The following is a 22,643-nucleotide window of genomic DNA, read 5'->3' on the forward strand; positions in this document are numbered from 1 at the left end:
AAATATTAACTACATTAGTGTACTTTATTAACTTAGGTCTGTTATAAAATTTCTTAATATAAGATGCAGTGCGCTGTTCGTGTGTGACTTTTATACCCAGGAACTTACTTGATCCGCGATTCGGGGAGCCGGATTAATTCTCTTAATTCACATAGAACAAGTCCAGGAATCCGGTCAAATCTAACAATTACTACTACGAGTATATAATATTTATAAATGTTAACGATACGGAAAAGAACTGATTTGAAGTTGAAATTTATAAATATCAATGCAAAAGTAAACGACTACATTGAAATTACGTATGAAAGCCAACAACCTAAATTTCGAAAGTGAAACCGCACGTGGCCGTGTACCATGAAATGTATTCGTATGTTAAAGTCGTTCACAAAGAGATTAAATAATTGTCTAGGCGAAATTGTAAAGAGGCCAATATGCATTTATAAATCCGTAAACAAAAAAACAAAAATGGAAGTTATCAAAGGTTAAATATCATTTATCACTACAATACAATAGGATTGAGTTTAATACAATAAAAACGACTTGATTTTCAGTGGATTATAAACATTTCAATTCATAATGAAAATACGTTATCAAACATAATATGCAAAGTGCGACAAGACAAAAATATTTTGTATATCTCGTACTTTCTATTCGGTTACGAGTATACGTTTAGCAAAATTTTAAATGTAAAAATAATGTTTAAAAAAGTATTACTCCAAAACTAAAAACAGACGAAATAATAACAGAATTATCTGAAACAAGGTGTTTTGGAGAAAATGAAAGTAAGATATTAAGATATAAAAGGACAAAGAAAAACATCAAAGTATACCGATAAAGTTTTTATAGACAAATTAGTGAAACATAAGTGACAAAATACTGAAACTAAAGTAAGGTTTTAAAAAGTTCAGAGACTGCAAAAAGAACAGTAAATTAGGAAAGTCAGAAAACTATAGAAGCTTTTGAAATTTGACAGTAAATAAATGTTTTTCAAATCGGATATATCGATGAAGTACAAAATTTACCTAAATCCAATAATAGTAACTTAATTATAAATCTAAAAGTTTAAAGAGAGGCCGTATTGTACTGTATTACAAAGAACTAGGAGGTAAAATTTACTCGTAAGCAAAGTTATATTCAAATGGTTATCTACACTCAAAGCTGAAACCCCGGTTGCAGTTACAAGAAACGGCTTCAACATTATTAGAATAGAACGATGGATTTTTTAATAAAAATCCACAGAAAACAACCGAAAACAAAACACCGCTACGACACAAAAAAAGCAACCAAATCCGAAGCAGTAGCTCAACTCTCTAGCTGGCGAGCATCCATCCGCCTACAATCGTTCGGGAAAGGGATATCTTTACCCGGGATAAAATCGATACCTCCGCACCGAAAAACCCGAGCCTCGACTTCGAACTCTTCCTGTCTAAAAATAATATCGTAATTGGAATCCTCTAACCGAATCGCATTAAGCGATTATCACCGATTGGCTAAGACGAAAGTTATAAAAGTTTAGTGCAAAGTACATGCCTAGATCCGAGATCGACCTATTCGATCGTAGATATAAATGTAGAGAGAGTAAAAATGCGCAAAGAATACAACAATCGCAATACATCGAATAGATAATTAAGGATGTAGTATATATATAATCTTAAGATTATAAGATCTGCAAATGATCGACGAGAACGGAAATTTACATTGAACCGATAAAAAAAATAAACAAATCGAATCCATTTCTCACCCGATCTCGTTAAAATCGGTGCAACGAAAATAAATCTAAATTCAAAAGACTTCACTTAACAAGCAATTATACCGTGAATCGAATTAGGTCCACTTTCATCCAACTAAAATAATTACGGCGATCATGACCGGGTCGTCGATCACGAACGTACATTTTATATCCGGGTCCAGTCATTCGCGGTTCAACAATACCTACTATTCTTTATGATCAATTAAGCCGAATATAAAAATGTTGTTAAATAATAACATTTAATATAAAAGCCAAGAAAAAAGATAAGCTAACTTTAAGAGAAATACAGATGACTTTATACAAAAAAAAGAAAAAAAACATTACAGATTAATGCTATCTTTTTACAATACATTTCTTGTAAACAATGAAAAAGTTATCTTTAGCAAAATATACTGATGCTATCGTTTGTACAAACCTAGAATCTATCAGTGTAATGCATGCGATTTATTACAGAGAATAAAAACGCTCAAACAATAAGATTCATCAACAAATTTTCGTTTAATGAAGATTATAACCCGTTAGATGTTTTTTCAGTTTACTTTTACAAAAAACAACTGTCAATTAGCTATCTTTTATACAGTTTTATTTTCTTTAATAAAACAAAAGCATACAGGACGCTTATCTGGCTAATGTTATCTAATATTAATATTTTCCGCTACACAAAAACCTCGGTCTAGATTTATACATTAGCGCGATCAATTTCTTGCATATTTAAGCACTACGATCAGAAAAGTAATTTACTACATCACAAAAATTCAGTAAAATTTTACATAGTTATCAAATTTAGTAGAGTATCTTTAGACAAAATTTTGTAAATTTACAATCTAACGTGCTACGCTACAAAGTTCAAAACATGACATTTAAGTAACCACCCATACTATTTTTTGTTGAACTGATGAACAATCACATTCCATCACCATTATTGTAACTTTATTTAATCGACTTTTTTTTTAAATATTCTAAACGGAACGTATTAAAATTAATCACAATATACTTTGATTTATGTTGAATTTTATGTATTCAACTCCAATTTAAGATATATTTTACTTTCTAATTGGATTCGCGTTTAATCACAATTCGATGAGGTCGATTAACGGCACCGTCTTACTTGCCTCAACTTAAGGCGAGCAAATACCGACTGCCAAATTGATTTCCACTGACCTAAAAGTCGGTCGAAAACATCGAAAAGGATACCCTACGATATCGTGACAAACAAAAATTATATTTTTACACTCTGTTATTTTCAACGTATTTAAGGGTTTTCACTAAACCGTTCTACGATTTTATTTTAGGTGGTAAAACGATTTTTAGGAACATATATATTTCGAGCCGTAAGTTGAAAAATCTTACACTCATCCCGGGTAAAGACATCTCAGTTTCTATAGAAATTTTAGGCGAGACGGATGCTCGGTGACCGAACGAAGAGTACTTTAAAGCACTCATTTGTAGCCTTCCTATTATAGTTTTCCCTTCTGTTAGAAGGGAAAACTTGTTCCCTTGTTCCTGATCTTTCTGATATCTTGATCGATTTGTAAGATGTACTTCTAAATTACCGGTTCGATATTCGACGATAGCTATACTAGATAATATAGCTTAGTTATATTGGGCTTGTAAGCGGAAGCGATGCTTCGTAGTTCAGACAATTTTTTACATTACAGGAATTTCCAGCCGAAATATATTTTTAATTAAAATCAGACAACAGGATGACGGTATATAGGAGCAGAACGTTAAAATAAATTCAGGCCAGGCCTCAAAACATCGACCTCCATTGAGGGAACGTGAACAATCACAATTTAGACGACACCGACACGTCCCTGGAGAGTAGGTCCCTTTCACACTTTTCTTTACGGTAGTTTTCTTCCTATAGTATTCTGTAAACCGGATCCATACAGAGGTTAAAAAATTTCGTTCATGGAAGCGTCTCCCGCTTTGGAACGATGACACTATATACATATCTTTATTTTTATTTTTTTATTGTTTACTCTATTCGTTCCTACTATTCTTTGAATAAGGGCCTAAAACTAAGTAAGTAAAGTTTTTTGATATTACCAACCATTGGCCCAGGGGGTGGAAAAAAATTGGTTTTGAACACAAAAAAAATCATACAACCCTTAATAGGCACAGTATCGAATCGGTTTAAAATGGTCGTCCTCTAAATATTTCCTAAAACTTTTGTCTGTAACAATTTTTGATATGACCAACCCTTACGGGAAGGGATGACTAAAATGTTGCTGGAATTGGAAGGTGGGGCTTTTCGTATGCTAAACATGTGAAACGTTTTTCACATGCAACATTGTATTGAGTAAATTTGAAGTTTTTCTTAACTTTAAAATGGAAATCTTTTTTATCCCCTACTTAGCACCGGTTAAATCTACCTCCGCCTTCCGGCGTGCCGGAAGGGATTGTTTTAATTTTTAATTCTAAAACTAAAAATAAAATGTTCAATAATTTTTTTTCTAAAAAATACAAAATATTTTTAATCGTGTTAGATAAGCAAGTGTTAACAATAATTTTAATTTAATTAATTCAAATGATAAATTGTACCATTACCAAAGATAACTTTAAAAAAAAACACAAACAATTTTACATATCAGTTTTCGTTAATATTAAAGAAACGAAAACGATAATTTTAGATTTATTTTAATGATTCTAAGAGCTTGAGCGTATACTATGCATGTGACAATAACTATTTTCAAATAAGAATAAACACAACAATGATTTATATAAATATATGTGTGCGAGCAGAGAAATTAATTAAATAATCACTGAAATAAGACAACTGTAAAGTGCTGAAACAAAAAATGTGTATCTGTCAACTTTGTTATATGAAAAATGCCAACATAAAATCGTTTAAAAAAAGAACGGTCCAATTATTCTTCTCTTCTATACAACGCATAACAAATGAAAATTTATTCATTCGATAACTATTTATTTTTTATAATTCTTCTTTCTCTTCTTCAATGTCCTCAATAATTTTTGTTGGTAAAAGACATTTTACAAAAAAAAAAAAAACATACGAAAACCATCAAAAAGGTTGCGCAATACTTTTTCGACCGATGAACTAATAGAATCATATCGGTGTGTGTCTGTGTGTTATGTGTTTGTGACCTGGTCATTGAACATATAAATTTACGTAAAAACTAAATTTATAGATGTTGATGGAGTTTAAAAAGAATATAGAAGATCAGAGGATAAATAAATGACAACTATTTCTTGGATGAGGTCCCGGAGCGGTGCGGCGTTACTTATGTTAGCTATTTATAAAGTTTAATGTTTGTAAACAAATTCCATATATAGATATATAACATTGACCCGATCAATCCTTAATAATCGTTAAGTTACCCGTAATAATTTATCAACAAATTTTTTGTTTGCCAGGTGACAACCGTAACGGTTGTAGGTAACTACAAATCACCCCCGAAAATCGTCTACTCCTACAACAGAAAGTGAGAAATGAAGAGAGTTTCCGTTCCCCTTTATCGAGCTTAATATTAATAAATAAACTTTTACGAATCACCATGTCGACTTCTTCGAAATGCGGATATTAGGCCTTCGAAGCTACGCTTTCATTCCGTCCAACACAGGGATCGGCTGTTTTGTAGTTCACATCAAAACTTTCAAAGAGAGCAACACTGAGCGGCACCTCAACACTTCCTAGTGCATGCATCGCAATCGTAAAAAAAAATATTTTTAAAAATATTGTAAAGTAAGCAAACTAATGGAGTTGAACTTTACTACATAACAAACGACCACAACTTTCAGGCCGTAAAACGAGCTGGAAGGAAAAGGACCTTAATTCTGTAACGTGCATGGTATTTTAGTCTATTTTTCTCCTTAATGCTTTTCTTTTTACTTCGGCATAAAACCTTTAAAATGAGGTTTACTTCATCAGAATGTGTTTTTATGAGATTTAATTAACACAATATTTTAAATATTAAAATAACAGAGAGTTAAGCTTACCGTCTCGGTCACACATAAACACTGGTAGTTAAATAACATTATTTCTTTCAGAAAAAGCTAGTCAAGTTTATCTCGTACCTGAAGCGTTATATGTGCACCACTGTTGTAATAAAGAATCTGTAAAATAACAAAACTACTGCTTCTCTTTTCTGTCGTGAATCGATGCGACTTTATCCCGTTAAGGCTTGATCTAGGGCATCTTTCTACTACTGCCAAGCTTTAAATGAAAATCTGTGGTAGCATCGAATACGTAAAATTATATTTGTGACTACTCTTCGAGAACGGTTAATAGAGAGGTTGATCTATAATAATCATAAAAATATAACAAGTTACATCGATTTATAATCGACGGGTAAAATTAGAGATAAACGATTTACGTTAGATAATATGAAAACGATACACCAACAAAGGTGCTAAGAATTTTAAAATATTTTTTGCATCAAAACTTTTGAATAGAAATATATTTTACCAGCTGCGTACCCGTATTCGCCCGGTCTGTTCCTCACCACTATTACAAGTCAAAAAAAAAAATGTTCTTGTTAAATCGGGCTAAAACTGATGCCTGTGAATAAACCCCCTTAAGATCGCATTAAAATAGCAAATTTAAATATGCTTTCACGGTCAGAGATTCAAGTAACGGCTGACAATTGTGCTCCTCATAAAAAACTGAACTGTCTAATTTAAATAAGAAATATATATATATATGTTCTTAAAATTTAATATACGCATACATTGCGTGAAAAATTTATCTAATTCATATCCGTTCCTCTTCGCTGTATCGGTCCAATAGTTTTTTAAACACTCCCTTTCTCAATTTATCGGGCCAGAAAGATTAATGGGATTGAAATGCAGGAATCGACAACTTAGATCGTATATAATACGTATACCAAAAATAAGTCCAATCGGTCCAGTATTTCGGGTTTTGAATTCCCTCATGTTTGGGCCCAGGTGACATTTTCGAAATTTTGAATGGCCTAAAATCCAACCGGAGTCAACATAAAATTATCTTGCAAATTTCATTAAATTCGGTCGGGTAGTTCAGACATGATGGTTTAACAGAGAGAAATAAAGTCTTATTGTCATTAATAAATTTGTTTAGCGATTCTCCGTAGAGAGAAATAAAGCAAATTAAATGCGATCGATTAGCAAGAGATGTGCAAGAGAGCTTGCTGAGCACTGCGATTTTTGTTTCACTGTAATTATTATACAAAATAAAAATTAACGTTCTACGATAAGTTAATATTTACAGAAAGCGGTCTGGTAACTTAAATGATCGACGTAAAAAATTATTTTTACAGAACGATTAACGTTTAAAGTTCAATTAAGAAAGATCTTTCTGGGGGAAAATACCATCTGCAAGCTCTTTATACGAGTCTCCATACCATCGGGAAACGGAAAAGCAAATTGTTTCAGCATATAGAGCCGGCCACCATAAACTGTCGACCGGTAATGATCTACTCCCTTTTCGGGTAGCGATACGAAGATGCCCATGTACGGACGACCGTTGCAAAAATGAGCATGTTAAGTACTATTTCGGCTGATTCAATAGTCTAATTTCGTGATCCCTGTACGGGTAAATAGTTTCATTATTATTATTTTATCTTAACTTTGATCTCCTTCGAGAATAAGTAAGTTCTGGCTGGAACTTTACAATTGGTCACTGTGTGTTGATGTTAAAAATAAAGTAGAGCGGTTGTCGATCCGGAACTATTCGGGAATTGGTTATATACACAAAAATATGTATATATTCAGTATATACGAGGTGTGATGTAAAAGTATCCCACCTAATTTTTTATTGCTGTAACTAGTAACAGTGTGGGAGGGGGATCGTCGTGTAATGTGAGCTTGAGTTTATTGGTTGCGTACGCGATTCACTGTTTTAGTGCCATTACAGCCACTCACTACTTAGGAGCCATAAAGATAAAAGTATGAGTACTGCTTGTCGTGTTTTTATTGCCGTTCAAAATAAGAGAACAGGTTGAACAAAGAATCGGCATCAACTTTTTTCAGTACAAAAAACAAGGAAAATTCAAACAGCCTTTAGTGATCAAGATATGGGTGTTACAAAAATTAGAGTTGTATTCCAGTTTCCAAGATGGCCAAATGGTTGAAAGTAACGAACAATCTGGCAGACATTTCAAAATCCTGATCCCCGTAGGGGAAGATATTCCACCTTATGATGATTCCGGTCGCCATACCACCCCTTCCGTTCCTAGCCCTGACGGGCTTTAACGGAGGTTGTCTTTTGACCCTCTAACTTTTTACATCTAACAGTAATAAGCCAGGCCTCGTTAGGATGCCACCGATGTAAATGCTTCGGTAGACATTTACATCAGTGAATTTATGACTCAGCCTTCGCCGTAGGCTTCTTTCGTACATCTTGACTGACCTACTCCGTTGCCCTCTGAACTAGCTAACCGAGTTCGCGTAAGCACGAACCCCGCGTGTTGATCGCAACAACGACCGTTTTGTCCTACAATTCAATTTATTCAAAGACCTCTTGATTTACTTAAAGATCAAGAAACAGATTCACAAATTTAATAAGCTTCTAATGAAAACACGCCCTATCGCTCTGCTCTTTCGAAAGCGAGGTCAATGCCTACATCACCCCACACCACAGCTCCATCACAGAATTTTCCACACACCCATTCTCAATCTTACAGCGAATATCTCAGCCAACCGGAGCTCGACGTCAAAACGCCTATCTTGACGAAGTAAGCGCTCAGGCAGGTCTTTAGCCATCCGGGTTGCTATTCTATCTACACATCTATAACAGCATCAGATCCTCTACGCCATCCTCCGCAGCAGTACGAAATTAAGGAAACCAGCACAACTATGTTCCACGACCTTTCGATTTTCCAATTAACTTCTACATCAAAACCAGAATTCATCCTCGCAAGCTCTCTAGCTAGCTACTTTGGTACGTTCAGCTTCGTACTGGGGCAGACATATAAGACATGACGCACATCATCAATGGCCCCACACTCAGGACACAAGCCTGAATTAAACAAACCAGATCTGGCCAATCTTTCTCGAAAAGCAGCTTGTTCAGACAGAAACTATGTAATATGCCCGATTTGGGGAAATTTACCTAACTACCTGCATACTTCACAAATAAAGAAAAATACCATGCATCTAACGGTAATCGGACGATCAGTCGACCAGACCTGCCATAAATGGAAACCTTGGTTATCCATTTCTTTTATGTTCCCAGAGGTAAGTTGGCCTACGTTCTTGGCGTCATAACGCAATTGGTGCTCAGTCGCTAGTTTAATTCTTTTTTATCAATTCATTGGTATCAATGGGCTTAATACCAGAAACAACAAGGACCGTCTCACAAGTGACAGTCTATAGGCACCAATACCAGATAACAACAGGAGACGCTGGGCTTTCAACAAAATATTCCTTTAACATTTGCACCTCATTTGCTGAGCCCAGACAGGTGCAGCACACAGTATTATAGCTTTCTATTCACCCTTATATGGAACACGCATGATTCCTAAATTAAGTCCCAATCGGGATGAAGTGCTCTCCGAACACCAAAGAAAGCAGACAAGCCTTTTTGGTAGCATATTGAAAGTGCTTCTTGAATCGAAGATTCTCATACAGGATTAATACCTAGATATTTTTGCAGAGAGAGATACCTAATTCTATGACCTTTTATAGATACATGAAGTCGAGTAACATCTAGTCTGCTCTTGAACATCATCGTTATTTTCTGAACTAAACACCATCTTAAGTTGCCAACTCCACAACTGGAGTACCGCATCAACCGCATCAAAGAATCGAATTCAACAATCCAGAGTAGGGGTCCTAAATCACTACAATGCGGACAATCTTCAGATATTCCAACAGCAAAAATCCTAAAAAGAAAATCGAGTAATTTCATTTAGTTCAGTGTAATCGATATTAACGGAAGATCTCGCATGCAGCGCGTAGGAGCAAAATTTGTCCTAAAACTTCTCACTCGAGAACAAAAAGACTACAAGTTGCGTAAGACATGCGATGTGCTAATAGTGATCCTGATTTTATGAAAAGAATAATCGGAGATGAAACGTGGATCTATAGTCATGACCCTGAGATAAAGGTCACAGTCTGAGACAAACAGTTATAAGCTACTCTTTCTTACTCACTTTTAAATTCTAGATTGCCTTTTTCAATGAAATTGTAGCAAAAAACTTTCATACATTTTTCGTAAAACATACATAATGCTTTTATAATTTTTTTATTGTGTCTATCGATGTAGTTAAATTTTTATTATTTCTTTTTAAATGAGAGGTTTAAAAACAGTAATAATTTCCAACTTTTATTACAGAAATAGGGAACATATACATTTTTTTTATATAATTTTTTCACATTGCCCAAGATATTTTTATTTGAAGGGTTTTCAGTTAAAAAGTTTATCGGACTTGAAATTTTGTCTTCTTTTCTTTGAATAAAGTACAGTAAAAATGCTAAAAAGTATTTTTAACTTACCTGATGGAGAAGGGAGTAATTGTTGGAAAAGAAACTTTAAACTCCCCGCAAATTTTGTCAGCATTCAACAATATTGCCAACAGTATGTATTCGCTTTGCTTCCATAATTTTATTCAATTACATAAAAAGGTCTGTGAAATACCATAATCGAACACGATTGTAGATTATGTGATATGCCGAAATGATACTAATCATTTCCAAAACAGTACGGCCGTTCTCAGAATTACAAGCATCTTTACCGGGCTTACTAGGGAAAGCGAAAAGCAAAGTGGTTTCTCATTGTTGTTTAGTGTTATTAATATGCTATTGCACATTGACACCATCGATTTAAGCCAGCACTTAGTGTCTTCACTTCGTGTAACACAGAGACTGACTTTATAGTTACATCATAATTATCCGAAAAAGCGACCTGACTTAAGTCTATAGTACCTCGGATCTTTGTATGTTCACAGTCTCACAGTCACAATTAACACCGGGATAAATAGAGTAAAAGAAAAAATGTACCTACTCTGTTGAGAAATAACGCACCATTTAATCTAAATCTAGTCAGTAAACGAGAAACGTACAGAAATAACCATAACAGCATAATAAATGAATAACTATAAGAAGAAATAAGGAAATATTACATAAACTCACCTCTTGTGTTAGTTCGTCATCGTTACAAAGCTGTTTAACATCAGGTACAGGATCGACAGAATCTGGTTCGGGTTCGCTAGAACCTTCAGAATCGGCTTCATTACCGGAATTAATATTTTCGTCGGTCTGATTAGTGGTAAAAGAACTTCCGGCTGGCGAATCGGCGACGTTCGAAGACGTTGAAGACAGATCGTCCACGTTAAGTAAATAAGCGGTTACATCGTGACGTAATAGATTAATCCTATTATAACGGCCTAAAGAATTCAATTCGTCGAAAACATGTTGTTCGTAATTATTTAACAGTATAGAATCTAAATTTTTCGGATGAACTCTAATATCTCTATGAATTAAGGTATGCGGCGACTGTTCCCGACCGTGTATGTCGTCGTTAATGCCGACACCGATTACGGGAACATCATAGGTTAAATTTGAATTACGATCTACACGAAGTAGACTTAAAAGAATCGCAATTTGAAGCAGTTCATCTGTATAAACCTTTTTTAAGCACAACATTTTTAATTTTTTGGTCAAAAACAATTTTTTTTTAAATAAAATTTGAATATAACAAATTAATAACGTAAAAGATTACGAAATAGTAAAAAAAATATAGAACGCCGCCGTTTATTATAAAAAATAATAATATAAAATAAATGAAATTTAAAGAAAATTGAACTTAAGTGTGAAATAATAAGAAATAATAAAAATAAAGACCGATTAAACCATTTTAAATTAAGTTAAAATTATTATCACACGCTAGATGTAACCACTCATGTTAGCCGACATTCTGTAACAAAAAAAAAAAAATACAATTACGATTTAAAATATACATACAAAAATAAATTCAGTTTATATGGTTACAGCATGTACGCTGTAAGCTTACAAAAGTTAAATGTTTAACACTGCTTCAGTGTAATACAGTACAATGTAAATAAAAATAATTTCAACTAAAATTAACGACTAAAAATACATAAATTTAAGAAAAGAAAATTATATACCCGCTAGCATATCATACACAAAATACTACATAATAATTCACACAAAACAATTTGTACAAGCAATTAAATCTTTAAACTGTGTTTACTTAAATCCTCCAAAAAATTATTCTACATTTAAAAATTCAGAAGAATGTTAATTTAATAGAAGTAATCCAACTAAAGCAATATATTAAAAAAAATTATCTATATAAAAAAATACACGTATGGATTTTAGTTCGCTTTAGTAAAATATTTATGAATACCTAAATGGTTATCGTGACAGCAACCTTCCAGAGGAAATGGGTTATTAAAATAAATAGCGTCTTAAAAATACTACGACCAGAATTCAAACCCAAGACCTTTCGGCTGGTAAGAAAATACGCTATCGTTTTGCAACTGATGTCGGTAAAAATGATTTGAAATAAATTGGTAATGATTCTGAATTTTTACGATTATTTTGTTAAGTTTTAAAATGTCCACAGAACGCGAAAAATACTCGGGTCCATTTTATCGTTTTTCGAAAATGTAAGTTACAATTTTTTTTTTTATTTATCAAATTTTATATAACAAAATGAAAAGGGTAAGAATATATTAGTACACATAAAATTTGAGTTTACACAAATATGAGAAAGGTTTAATCTTGCTCTATCATTCAAACAATGAAAAAATAATATTATTATTTAAACATGAGCTATTTTAAATAACATTAAATTTTTAAAAAAATACTTCTAAAAATACAATATGTCGCTAAGGAACTCTGGCCAGGCCTAGCTAGGTGTGTTTTTCTAGGGAATAGTTCTTCCCGATCCGCTACAGAGACGAAGGATGTCGGGCGGATAATGGCGTGAACATACAATGGAAACCGCTGCGCAGTATATTTCCTACAACCAGCGGAACACAGCAGTTCAACTTGATGTAAACGAGATTCAATTGTTTTATACAGTATTTGATATAACTTATCGCAAGCAATGAACCTACATGCGAAGAAAACCCCATGTTTATTGTCGAATGAGTTAAATGTATTAGAAGACGAAATGGATTACTTTGCTAAAAATTGACCATTTCACTTTGCTTTTCAGCAGTGGCAGCTCGCGTATAGGCACTGTAGAACTGCAGCACCCCCTATTTCCACTTCATATTATCGATAACATTGAATATAATGTGTTCTTTTTTATTTAATTATTTTTTTATACTTATACAAAATATATATATATATATAAGCTTAATGTCAGTAGCCATTCCCCAGATTATGAAAAAGATATAAAATGTTTTGAATGGAACTGTGTGCTTCACAGTTCTAGCAGCGGCATGTCTGGCTGTAGTGCGCATGCGCACATAAGTTGCGAGGGAGAGCACTGTCGCTCCCGCAGTGCCAACCGTGGCGTGCTGGTGGAAGGTAATTTTTTTACTCCGCGTGTGTATGGAAACGTTCCTTGTTCGTTCCCTTTTCTCGTTTAGTCGATGGAAGTAATATGAAAGAGGTTTAGTTGTTTTTCAGTAGTGATCAGAAGATGGCGAAAGCAAGGGCTCTTTGATTACCAAATCTGTTTAAAAACACGCTGGAAGGGCGAAAGAGAAGGTAATTTAGTAAAAACGAATTATGTATTTGTTTTTGAGTAAATAGAAATTTAAATTAAGCACCGTTGGACTATAGTGTTTTTAAGCGGACATTTTATTAATAACAATACTGAAAAATATTATCTGTACTTGACATTTTATTACTTATTCGGTTAAACCGAATACGGGTTTTAAGCACAATATGCTTAAAAACCGTGTACCATATTCTTCAGTGTGATAAAGTATAGAATTAGATTATTATTCTGCTTCCAGATAGTCTATTTGATTAATTTTTTCGGTTCTTTTATTTTACAGAAAACTTTAACCGTGGCCTTGAAAAGGCCCAGAAAAAAAGTTTCTGTAGCAACCACCATCCCAATAATTTTAGCTACGAGCCGCCACTGCTTTTCACTGACCATTCCTTTTCTCGCATTCCAAACCAGATTTTTTTTATGTTTTTTGAAATCAGGATGTGGCATACCCCACAAAATAAGAATGGCCAACTCAACAAGTTGTTAGTAATCAGCAACAGAAAACAGAAGAAGAGCAGCCGAGATATTCATGTTGAAAAAATCACTACTATGTACATCGTACTATACACGCGAAACAACCACTATATCCCACGACGGACTAGACTCCTCCAACCGGTGTCAACCAATCCGAACGGCGGACAACTTGTTACAAGCTATCCGTAAACTCTCCATACTGATACTATAAATACATATATATCACCTGTATGGCAAACTCTGTTCGACATCTTCCGTTCACCTCAGCGGAAAATGATTTGACTAGGAAAAGACACCTTTAGACATAAGAGATGGGATTTTCTAGTGACGAAATTAACCCTTTTTGGCAGATATAACTGTAACTATCATGCAGTACAGCGGAACATAAATAGTTTCGTTTTTCTACGAAACGGGATCGGTTCACGTTCCACTGTATTCGATGGAATTCAGCAGTTTCCCTTGCGATTTAGTACCCTAGTAGAGGATTAACGAACGATATGATCTCGTTGTAACATACACAATATTTCCAAAAAAAAATGAGAAGAGAGCACTTACTTTATAGCTTATTAAACAACTGGAAGACGATAAAAAAGATTCTTTTGCCGAAAAAAACATTTCAGGCCGAGAAAATCGTTATTGTTTTTATAACCAAATGCTGAACGAAGAAACTAAATTAAGGTAATACTTAACATCCATATCACTGTCCGCAACGGAATACTCTCCTCTACACACCGCCGATGGATTGATGTTCTGCCTCTGAAAAATACTGTATAACTCTTTTTCCTCATAGAGATGGTCGGAGCGACCTGGTTCAACATTTCCTCTGCGCAGTAACGAGTTTATTTTGTTCCTAGGAAAACCCTCTTTTAAACTGCAGAACATTGTCACAGAGCAATTACCACGGTACGGAAACCTTTAATAGTCATACGGCTGAACGGATAATAATTTCTACACGCCACAAGATTGAGGGATAGCCCAGGTTATTCCTTCAGGATCCAGTATATCTGCTGATTTTATAAATTATGAAGGAAATGCAATATCTGTCCGAAGTATGATACTAAAGAAGCACGGTAGAAAAGCCAAGGAGAAATCCAATACGAAATTATTCTATCATTTCGAGAAAAGATAGGGTGCAAGTATGCAGAGCCAAACAGGAGAGAATTGAATAAGGCACACTAAGATATTACGACAATTACGGAGAAAGTCGACTGGAAGAATCCTAAAGGAAACTTCTAACCTAAATATATTTGGAAGTAAACCAAAAAAAGTGCAAAAAAAGATTGTTATTTTATGTAAAGGAAACCTGGAAAGAACAGAAGTGGTTTTCTACCTCATTTCAGAAAAAAACGTAGACAGGCAGGTCGAGGATCAGCATCTAGACCATTAAGAACTGGTGTTTATCATAAGTGTATTTCGGTAATTAATTGCGTGCACGCACACGCATACACAAACATCCGGCTAACTAAAGAATTCAACAATAGTTTAAAAATAACTAAGCCGATAGTGAAACTTTCACTACAAAATTATATAAATTAATAATACACCAAAATAGCTACGAATTATTACTAATTACAGGTATTTTTTATAGAGTTTCGAGCAGCAGAAATTAAAGCTAATTATTTCATAAAATAAATTCCATACAGAATTAAACATTTCTCAGAAACCATATGCAAATTATTATATTTTAAGACCCCTTTAATTATTTATACAACAGTTTTCTACCTAAATTTTCAATATATAGCTAATAAAAGAATTTTCTGCTAACTAGACATTTTAGCAAGAGTTTGCACACTTTTTATTTTTATTTAACATTAAAAATTTGCAATAAAATAAATAATTTAGAAGTCCTTTTGTTTTATCCGGGATCTAATGTAAGAAATTTTAGACCCCTCTTTCCGTAGGTAAATTGAATATTTAATAAATAAGTAAGCTTCTACTTCTCCTACATGTTTTACTTAATTAAAGGACAATCTTTAGTGGGGGCGTAAAACAACCTCTGTGGAAAGGTTAGAAAGGCAAAATTTAAGCTTCCTTCAGATATATTTAATACGATTTGTACAAGAATAAAAATTAATCTGAATTGCATTACAAGTAGTTTAATATTTCGGGAATTCTTTTTAAAAGTTATTTACTTCTTATTAACCGCCTTAGAATTACAATTATAATGTTTCTATATTTTTTCTTTCCCGGTTATTTTAAGATAGAATAACGGCCAAAATGTTACAACTTAAATAACAATAGCAAGAGAGGTTTAAGAACCTTTTTGGTTTTGTTTTATTTTATTAGGATTTGCTTAAAATTTAATAATATTACTGTTGGTTTATCATTCGTCACGTGATAACTTTATTCATTATTTACCGCTTTAATTAGAATTTATTCCCCTTTTAAAAATTATTTTAATTATTATTAACTTTTAGTAATTCCCTTTTTCTTTGTTATTTATTCAAACTTAATATTTTAACAACTGGTTTATTTAACTGTATGAGGGAATTCATCGTTAAACAGGCAAACAAAATGCTTTTATCTTCAAAATATGTTTATCTATCCTATATACCCAACAAATTAATCATTATTTTATCTTAGAATAGCCGACAAAATAAAAAAATAAAACATTTTCTTAAACATAAATTAATGAATAATTTATAATAAACCTTACATATAAATCATTCTCAACATAATCACACACCCATGTATCACCCGCTCCGGAATGACGGTAGCAAAAATTGCCTCTGCCCATCAAAAATGGATTTAAAGGAAAAATGGACAATACTTCGGACGCTTTGTAACGAAAATCTTTCGTATTGGTAATAGACAGTTTTAGAGGTAAGAAGACCGAAGATGTAAAACAATGACTGATTGCTGGAAAGTGTGATCGATCAGGTTATTATTCCAGGTTGAATGATATCTCTTCAAAACCTCTAAATATCTGCGTGAACCGACCGTTTAAAACCAAACACTACAAAAACCGGACGACTGATACTTCACACGACACTACATCATCTAGTAAAATTAAGAAACTACCTTTAATACGGAACGGAACGCAAGGATGTCGGAGGGTGCAATACCCTCCTACTTTTCGCAGTATACGGACTTTCGTCCTTTGCTGCTGGGTGATTCTAATGGACTGGCGGTTATTAATAATGGTTGGCGTTTATTCGTCTTGTGAAGTTTGGATTGCGATCCGATCCTATGGAGGGTTTGTCGGTAGGGGCCCGATGGAACGATGTGCTAATAAGCTTATCTTCCATGACGCACTCCATTTCAGCCTAAAGTGGGCTGAAATCCTTTATTTAGGTGAGCGTCCTCTCTTTAGGAGAGTACGTCGGAGGCGATTTTTGGGCTTACACTTCGTCATTTACTTAATTCACTTCAATTTAACTTGGTTTGAATTAAGGAAATGTGATTGAATGTATTGCTCTGGGGCGTTGCGTCCCAGAGCTATACCTTTATTACGGATTTGCGGTAGGATTATAAATACCGAATGATTTGATTCGATCAAGAAAGCTGTATTTCAACGCTTTCGATAGAAAAGAGGACGATTATTTGTGGTTAAGTGAAAACGAAGATAACTGCAATTCTACGGATGACGGAAACTCGAGCATTAACGATAATAATTAATATAAATATTTACAGAATAGACTGATTTAATAATAACATTATGCAAATAACAAATACTGTTTTACCGTTCAATATTCTAAAACGAGTTCGTTATTAAAATGCAAAAAAGTATCAATATTTTTTTTTTTTAATTTTCCAAACCTGGGTGCGTATTGTGCATGGACGTATATCGTAAAAGTTCCGTGGGTGTAAAAGAAATTTAGGAAAAGAGTAGGGAATTAAGTATGAATATTTGTTCACATAAATTTTGCTTAATATTTAGAGACCGGATTATATGCATTTGCATATTAAGCCCATTCTCGCCGGTTATTACATATTTTCCTTAAAATCTAGTGATGATGCATATTTTCGCTGTATTTACAATATTTTTCGTAAGGTACCTTGTTAATAAATGAAATCTTACGTTTTAACCGGCCAAACCTAAGCTGCAAGGTTCTTAGAGCACAATTAGCAGCCGCGGAACAGTACCTCAGACAGTTCATGTTTACAAAAGTAACAAAATGTTAAATAATTAATTATCGAATTTATCGATATGTTATTCAACTACTTACTAACTGTATGCTGATTTTTAAATAAAAACAAACTAAAAATTGCTATTTTTTTTATTATTTAAAGTTGCATATTTGACTCTTTTCATGCATACTTTAAGCATTTTTCTTGCATATTTGCATGCATATTTCAAGCTTTTTGTTGTATATAATCCGGTCTCTATTAATATTTACGGTTCGGGTGAATGAAATTATATTCATAAAATTTGTTACTAAATTTTTTGTATAAAGTAGTGGCAAATAATACAGTAACATGTTTGTCACTGGCAACAGTAGTAGTAGTTCCCTTTACCTTTAAACAACGATGAGATTAAATACAGCCGGAAAAGGTTTTTTCCCTCTCCTCTTCAATAGAGAATAATCTATTATCAACAAACACTACTGTTTGACCATTAATAACTTGTAGGATTTGTACATATTACTGATTTGCACTATCCGTTTCATACCATCGAATAAATAAAATTGAATTACCGTTTTTTGATAAAGGTCACTTTTTTTTGTTCCACATTTATCTAAAGAAAAATGATAATTGAAAAAATTGGATAGTTTAAAAGAGAACTAACTAATCGAGGAATAAGAGCAACGTCGGTCGATATTATTTTATAGTTAAATCTCCGAATGTTATTAAATGTACGGCATAGATTAATAAACGACCGGCATAGATGGGTCGGTAAGTATGAATTTAACAACTTGACGAACTGGAGAACATGATAAGTTTGTAGGATGTTATGAAACTGAAAATATTACGCTAAAAGCCACTCGATTATTCTATAAAATAAGTAATTTTACATTTTAAAAGTGTAAACACGTAAAAAGTTGACATTCAATAATTATATAACATAATAGCAATATAAAGTAAAATCACTGATTTACGGTTAAAGTATATAAAGAGTTTAATCGGCATGCTAACATCTACTGGTGTAAAGAAAAATAAATTATGTCGATGTATGATTGAAGTATACTTTAAAACACGGTTTAGTATAAAAAAAATTTTTTGTTACTTTTATTTCTTATTTTAATGAACCTATTTTTTACGTTGTAAGGAATAAGTTGCACACGCATCACTTTCTGAGTTCAATGAATCATCTGCTAATCAAAAATTCAACGTGTTACATAAGACGAATAAAATTATTTTTGGTTCGAGAGAATAAAGATTTTAAAAACAAAAGAAAGTTAAATTTTTTCGAAGATAGGGAACTGAATGACTTGTCTGTATCTGATAAATAAATAAAAATGTTTGAAAATAATGAATAAAATAAAACTAAAAAAAATATATATTATTTAGCATTTTCTTGCATGTAATAATTTCCTAAATATAAATATTTAACACGCGCACGCGCGCGCACACACACACACAGAACAGGCGGCTGAAATGCGATACTGGAAAGTAACGGAAGAATAAAATGTTGTGCAAAACGATAGGTGTCATCTTGTGATTTCATTCCCCGACTAGTAAAATTTCAAAATCGTTGATCTATGAGCTCTTACTTTCTGTCAGCCGTTTTTATGGAGTCGACTATGACAGCTATTTCAACGCGTTTAACACGACATGCAGCGATCAAATTTTTAATATTGGAGAAAGTTAACACTAGTGACATTAATCATCACTAAAAGCCTTTTATGGTGATAAAACTGTCGATTGAGGTACTGTGAGTAGGTGGGCAATAATTTACGTGTAACACAAGTCGGTATAGCGAATATTGAGGATGAACCACGCACCGGTCGATCGGTTTCTGTGACCGGTGAGCAGCACCAAAAGAATGTGGATGAATCCATTCAAAACGACCATCGCATCACAACACAACGCGTCGCCACCAATCCAGATAGGCATATCGAAAAGAGTAGAGCACATTATTGAACTGACCTATTGTAAAATCTGCTCGCGGTGGGTGTGAAGTAAATTCTCAGAATATAACAAAAAAATAACGAAAGAAATGGTTTGAACAATTTTTGAAATTTATCGTGATAAAGGAGACAACGTTTCTTTTCAATATTGTGACAAGACACAAAACTCTGATCTATCATTACGACGCAGAAGAAAAACGGTAGAGCACGGAATATCGACACTATGGTGCGCCACAATAAAAAAATTCAAAACGCAACACTCTCCAAAAAAATTCCCTTGACAGTGTTCTGGGATATCAAAAACGAGTCGTGACCGACAACCAGGAGTTGGGTGAATTGTTAATTCTTTGCGTTACATAGAGACGTTAGAACACCTCAGGAGACGTGTGTGTCGCGTTCGACGATCCACGGACCCGATAATTCTGCAACACGATAATGCGAGACCAAACATATCCAGGAGGTCTAGTAAGTTTAAATTTGAACCTAAGCCACAATCTCCATACTTACCAAATTTGGCGCCCTGAGATTTTCACTTCTTACCAAAATTAAAGAGTATTGAGGGTATTCATTTCACCACGAATGATGAACTGAAAGACACAGTGAGGTCGTGGATCGAGCAAAGATAGCCAGTATTCTTCACTGACGGAATAGGAAAACCGGTTCGCCGCGGGAAGAAATGTGTTACTGTAAATGGCGACTACGTGGAAAAATAAAGTTTTTGTAAGAAATAAAATGTAACTTTATGCCAAATTTGTTTCATCTGACTATTTCTTTTCATTTGCGAGTAATGATCGACTGTGCATTAAATTTCAGCTAATCTTTTGCTTTACGCCTGCAATAAGAACTGGTTTGTAAAGTATATCGTATAGTACTATATACTTGTATATACGTATATTTATATATATATATATATATATATATATATACATTTTTGTATGTATAGTTTTGTACGTGCAGACCTCCGTTTCACTGTTTTGTAAGTTTTTGTGTTCTTCCTTGTATTTTTGTTTATTTCTACATCAATATTACTAAGTAATAATTAATTTCTAATAATACTGAAAATTGTATACTAATTCAGTTTAAATTTCAAAACTCCTGTGAACGGTTTTTGATTTCTAATTTTATTCCGGTAACCTCTTTAAAACAATTTCTTTATAAACGTTAAAACAATAATCGTGTATGATAAATCAATAAATAAATAAACGTTTAAAGAGAAGTTAACAAGACCGTAATCGATTGTACTGCATAACCTCCCCTTAAAATAACGAAATAGAAAAACCTACGCTTTTGCACTTAAGCTATTAGTATTACGCGCATGTTTCTTCCGTTAACTGAATTCAATACACACCGAAAGCGCTAACCGCAAGATATCGGCATTATCGGAAATTCTACAAAACTTAAAACGGATTACAGCGACTCTCCTATCGACAATGAAAATTATTTGTACACCGATAATTTACATAAACAGATAATAACTAATACTTAACGGTCCGCGAAATAACAATAGAAATAATTCCAAAATTAAGGAGATAAAGGCGTACCATAAATAATGAAAAGAGACGAAATATAAAAGTTTATGGCTTCTGTTATACATAAAATTTGAACTCAAAGCAAAAAACTGAGATAACTGAGCAGGACAGAAAAGAAATTCCAAAGGATTAGAATCAGAAAACGAAAAAAAAATTATTGATAACGTAATTTACATTGAAATTAATATCTTGCCGTTTAAAGGATGTCAACTGGACTTAGACTAATTCTTATTTCAAATAAATCGCGTTTATAACTGCAGTTCAGTTTGAATTAAGCTTAATTAACTCGTCTCATAATATCATAACAGTAAAATATCAAGCGTTATCTATTTTATTATGCCACAATAATTTTTCTGTTGACCTATGCTATTTCATTTCATTACAGAATTATGTATTCAAAGATTAAAAAAAAATATTTTTTTTATACTACCTTAGATAACTTAATTCGACATCATTCCATTGGGAAATGCGCAAAAAAACTCCGGGTGAAGAGTTGCATAACTTTCCAGGATTCCCCCTTGATAGATTTTTATTTCAACGCATGAAAGGTTTTTTAAAATCTAGGTCCCGTTTTACCCCTTTTACCTGATGGTGCTCCAGAATCCTTAAAATTAATACTATCCTTTATACGATTCTCTTATACGGTTATTTTTTTTTTTTAATTTCGCGCTTTAAAATAAAATCTGTTTAATGATATAAGAAAACGAATAAAATATGAAATTCAGTTCCGCCTAACTCAATAGTCTGTAGAGGCCTAAATATTAATATAATTCATTTCTCATGCATATATTTGTTCATGCAAGTATTTGCTCATGCATATAAATACTTTCGCCTAATTTACTGCCTAACGGTTAAACTGATTTTGAAATATTCAAAGAATCAATTATTTTGGTCGGGTACTGCCTTATCCGCTTGTCGGATCGGGAGTAATAATTCTCAGAAGTTAGAACTTACAATACGTAGACGAATATTTTTCCGAGTTTCATAAGATTTTAGCGATTTATTTGGAAACATATACAACAAAGACTTTAAAATAGTTATGCTTATTATAGCCTCACCCCTAAATTTGATACTCTTAAATTTTCAGTACTGTAAACAATTAATTTAGTACAAACAATGTTCGAAATTTCAAGTTCCTAGGAAAATCCCATAAAACGCTGAAATTTTAAAATGGCGGTAAATATTCCACCACTGTCTCATTAAATTCAAAATCTAGCGGCATCATTGCTCCGTATGTAGAAATA

The 22,643-nt window shown here is 33.2% G+C and overlaps 1 protein-coding gene across 3 annotated transcripts in view; it reads right to left on the bottom strand.

The window, feature by feature from the left end:
- Positions 1-22,643, bottom strand: part of cnc (NFE2 like bZIP transcription factor cap-n-collar) — a 667,227-nt gene that overhangs the window by 607,778 nt on the left and 36,806 nt on the right. For all 3 annotated transcript variants that reach the window (XM_075367220.1, XM_075367219.1, XM_075367218.1), the window contains exon 2: positions 10,823-11,606. In XM_075367220.1, coding sequence (XP_075223335.1) covers positions 10,823-11,335 — 513 coding nt within the window. In that variant the 5' untranslated portion in view covers positions 11,336-11,606. The remainder of the gene's footprint in view (positions 1-10,822; positions 11,607-22,643) is intronic.

Source organism: Lycorma delicatula, chromosome 5 (assembly GCF_047948215.1).
Source record: "Lycorma delicatula isolate Av1 chromosome 5, ASM4794821v1, whole genome shotgun sequence".
In the NCBI taxonomy this organism is placed as follows: domain Eukaryota; kingdom Metazoa; phylum Arthropoda; class Insecta; order Hemiptera; family Fulgoridae; genus Lycorma; species Lycorma delicatula.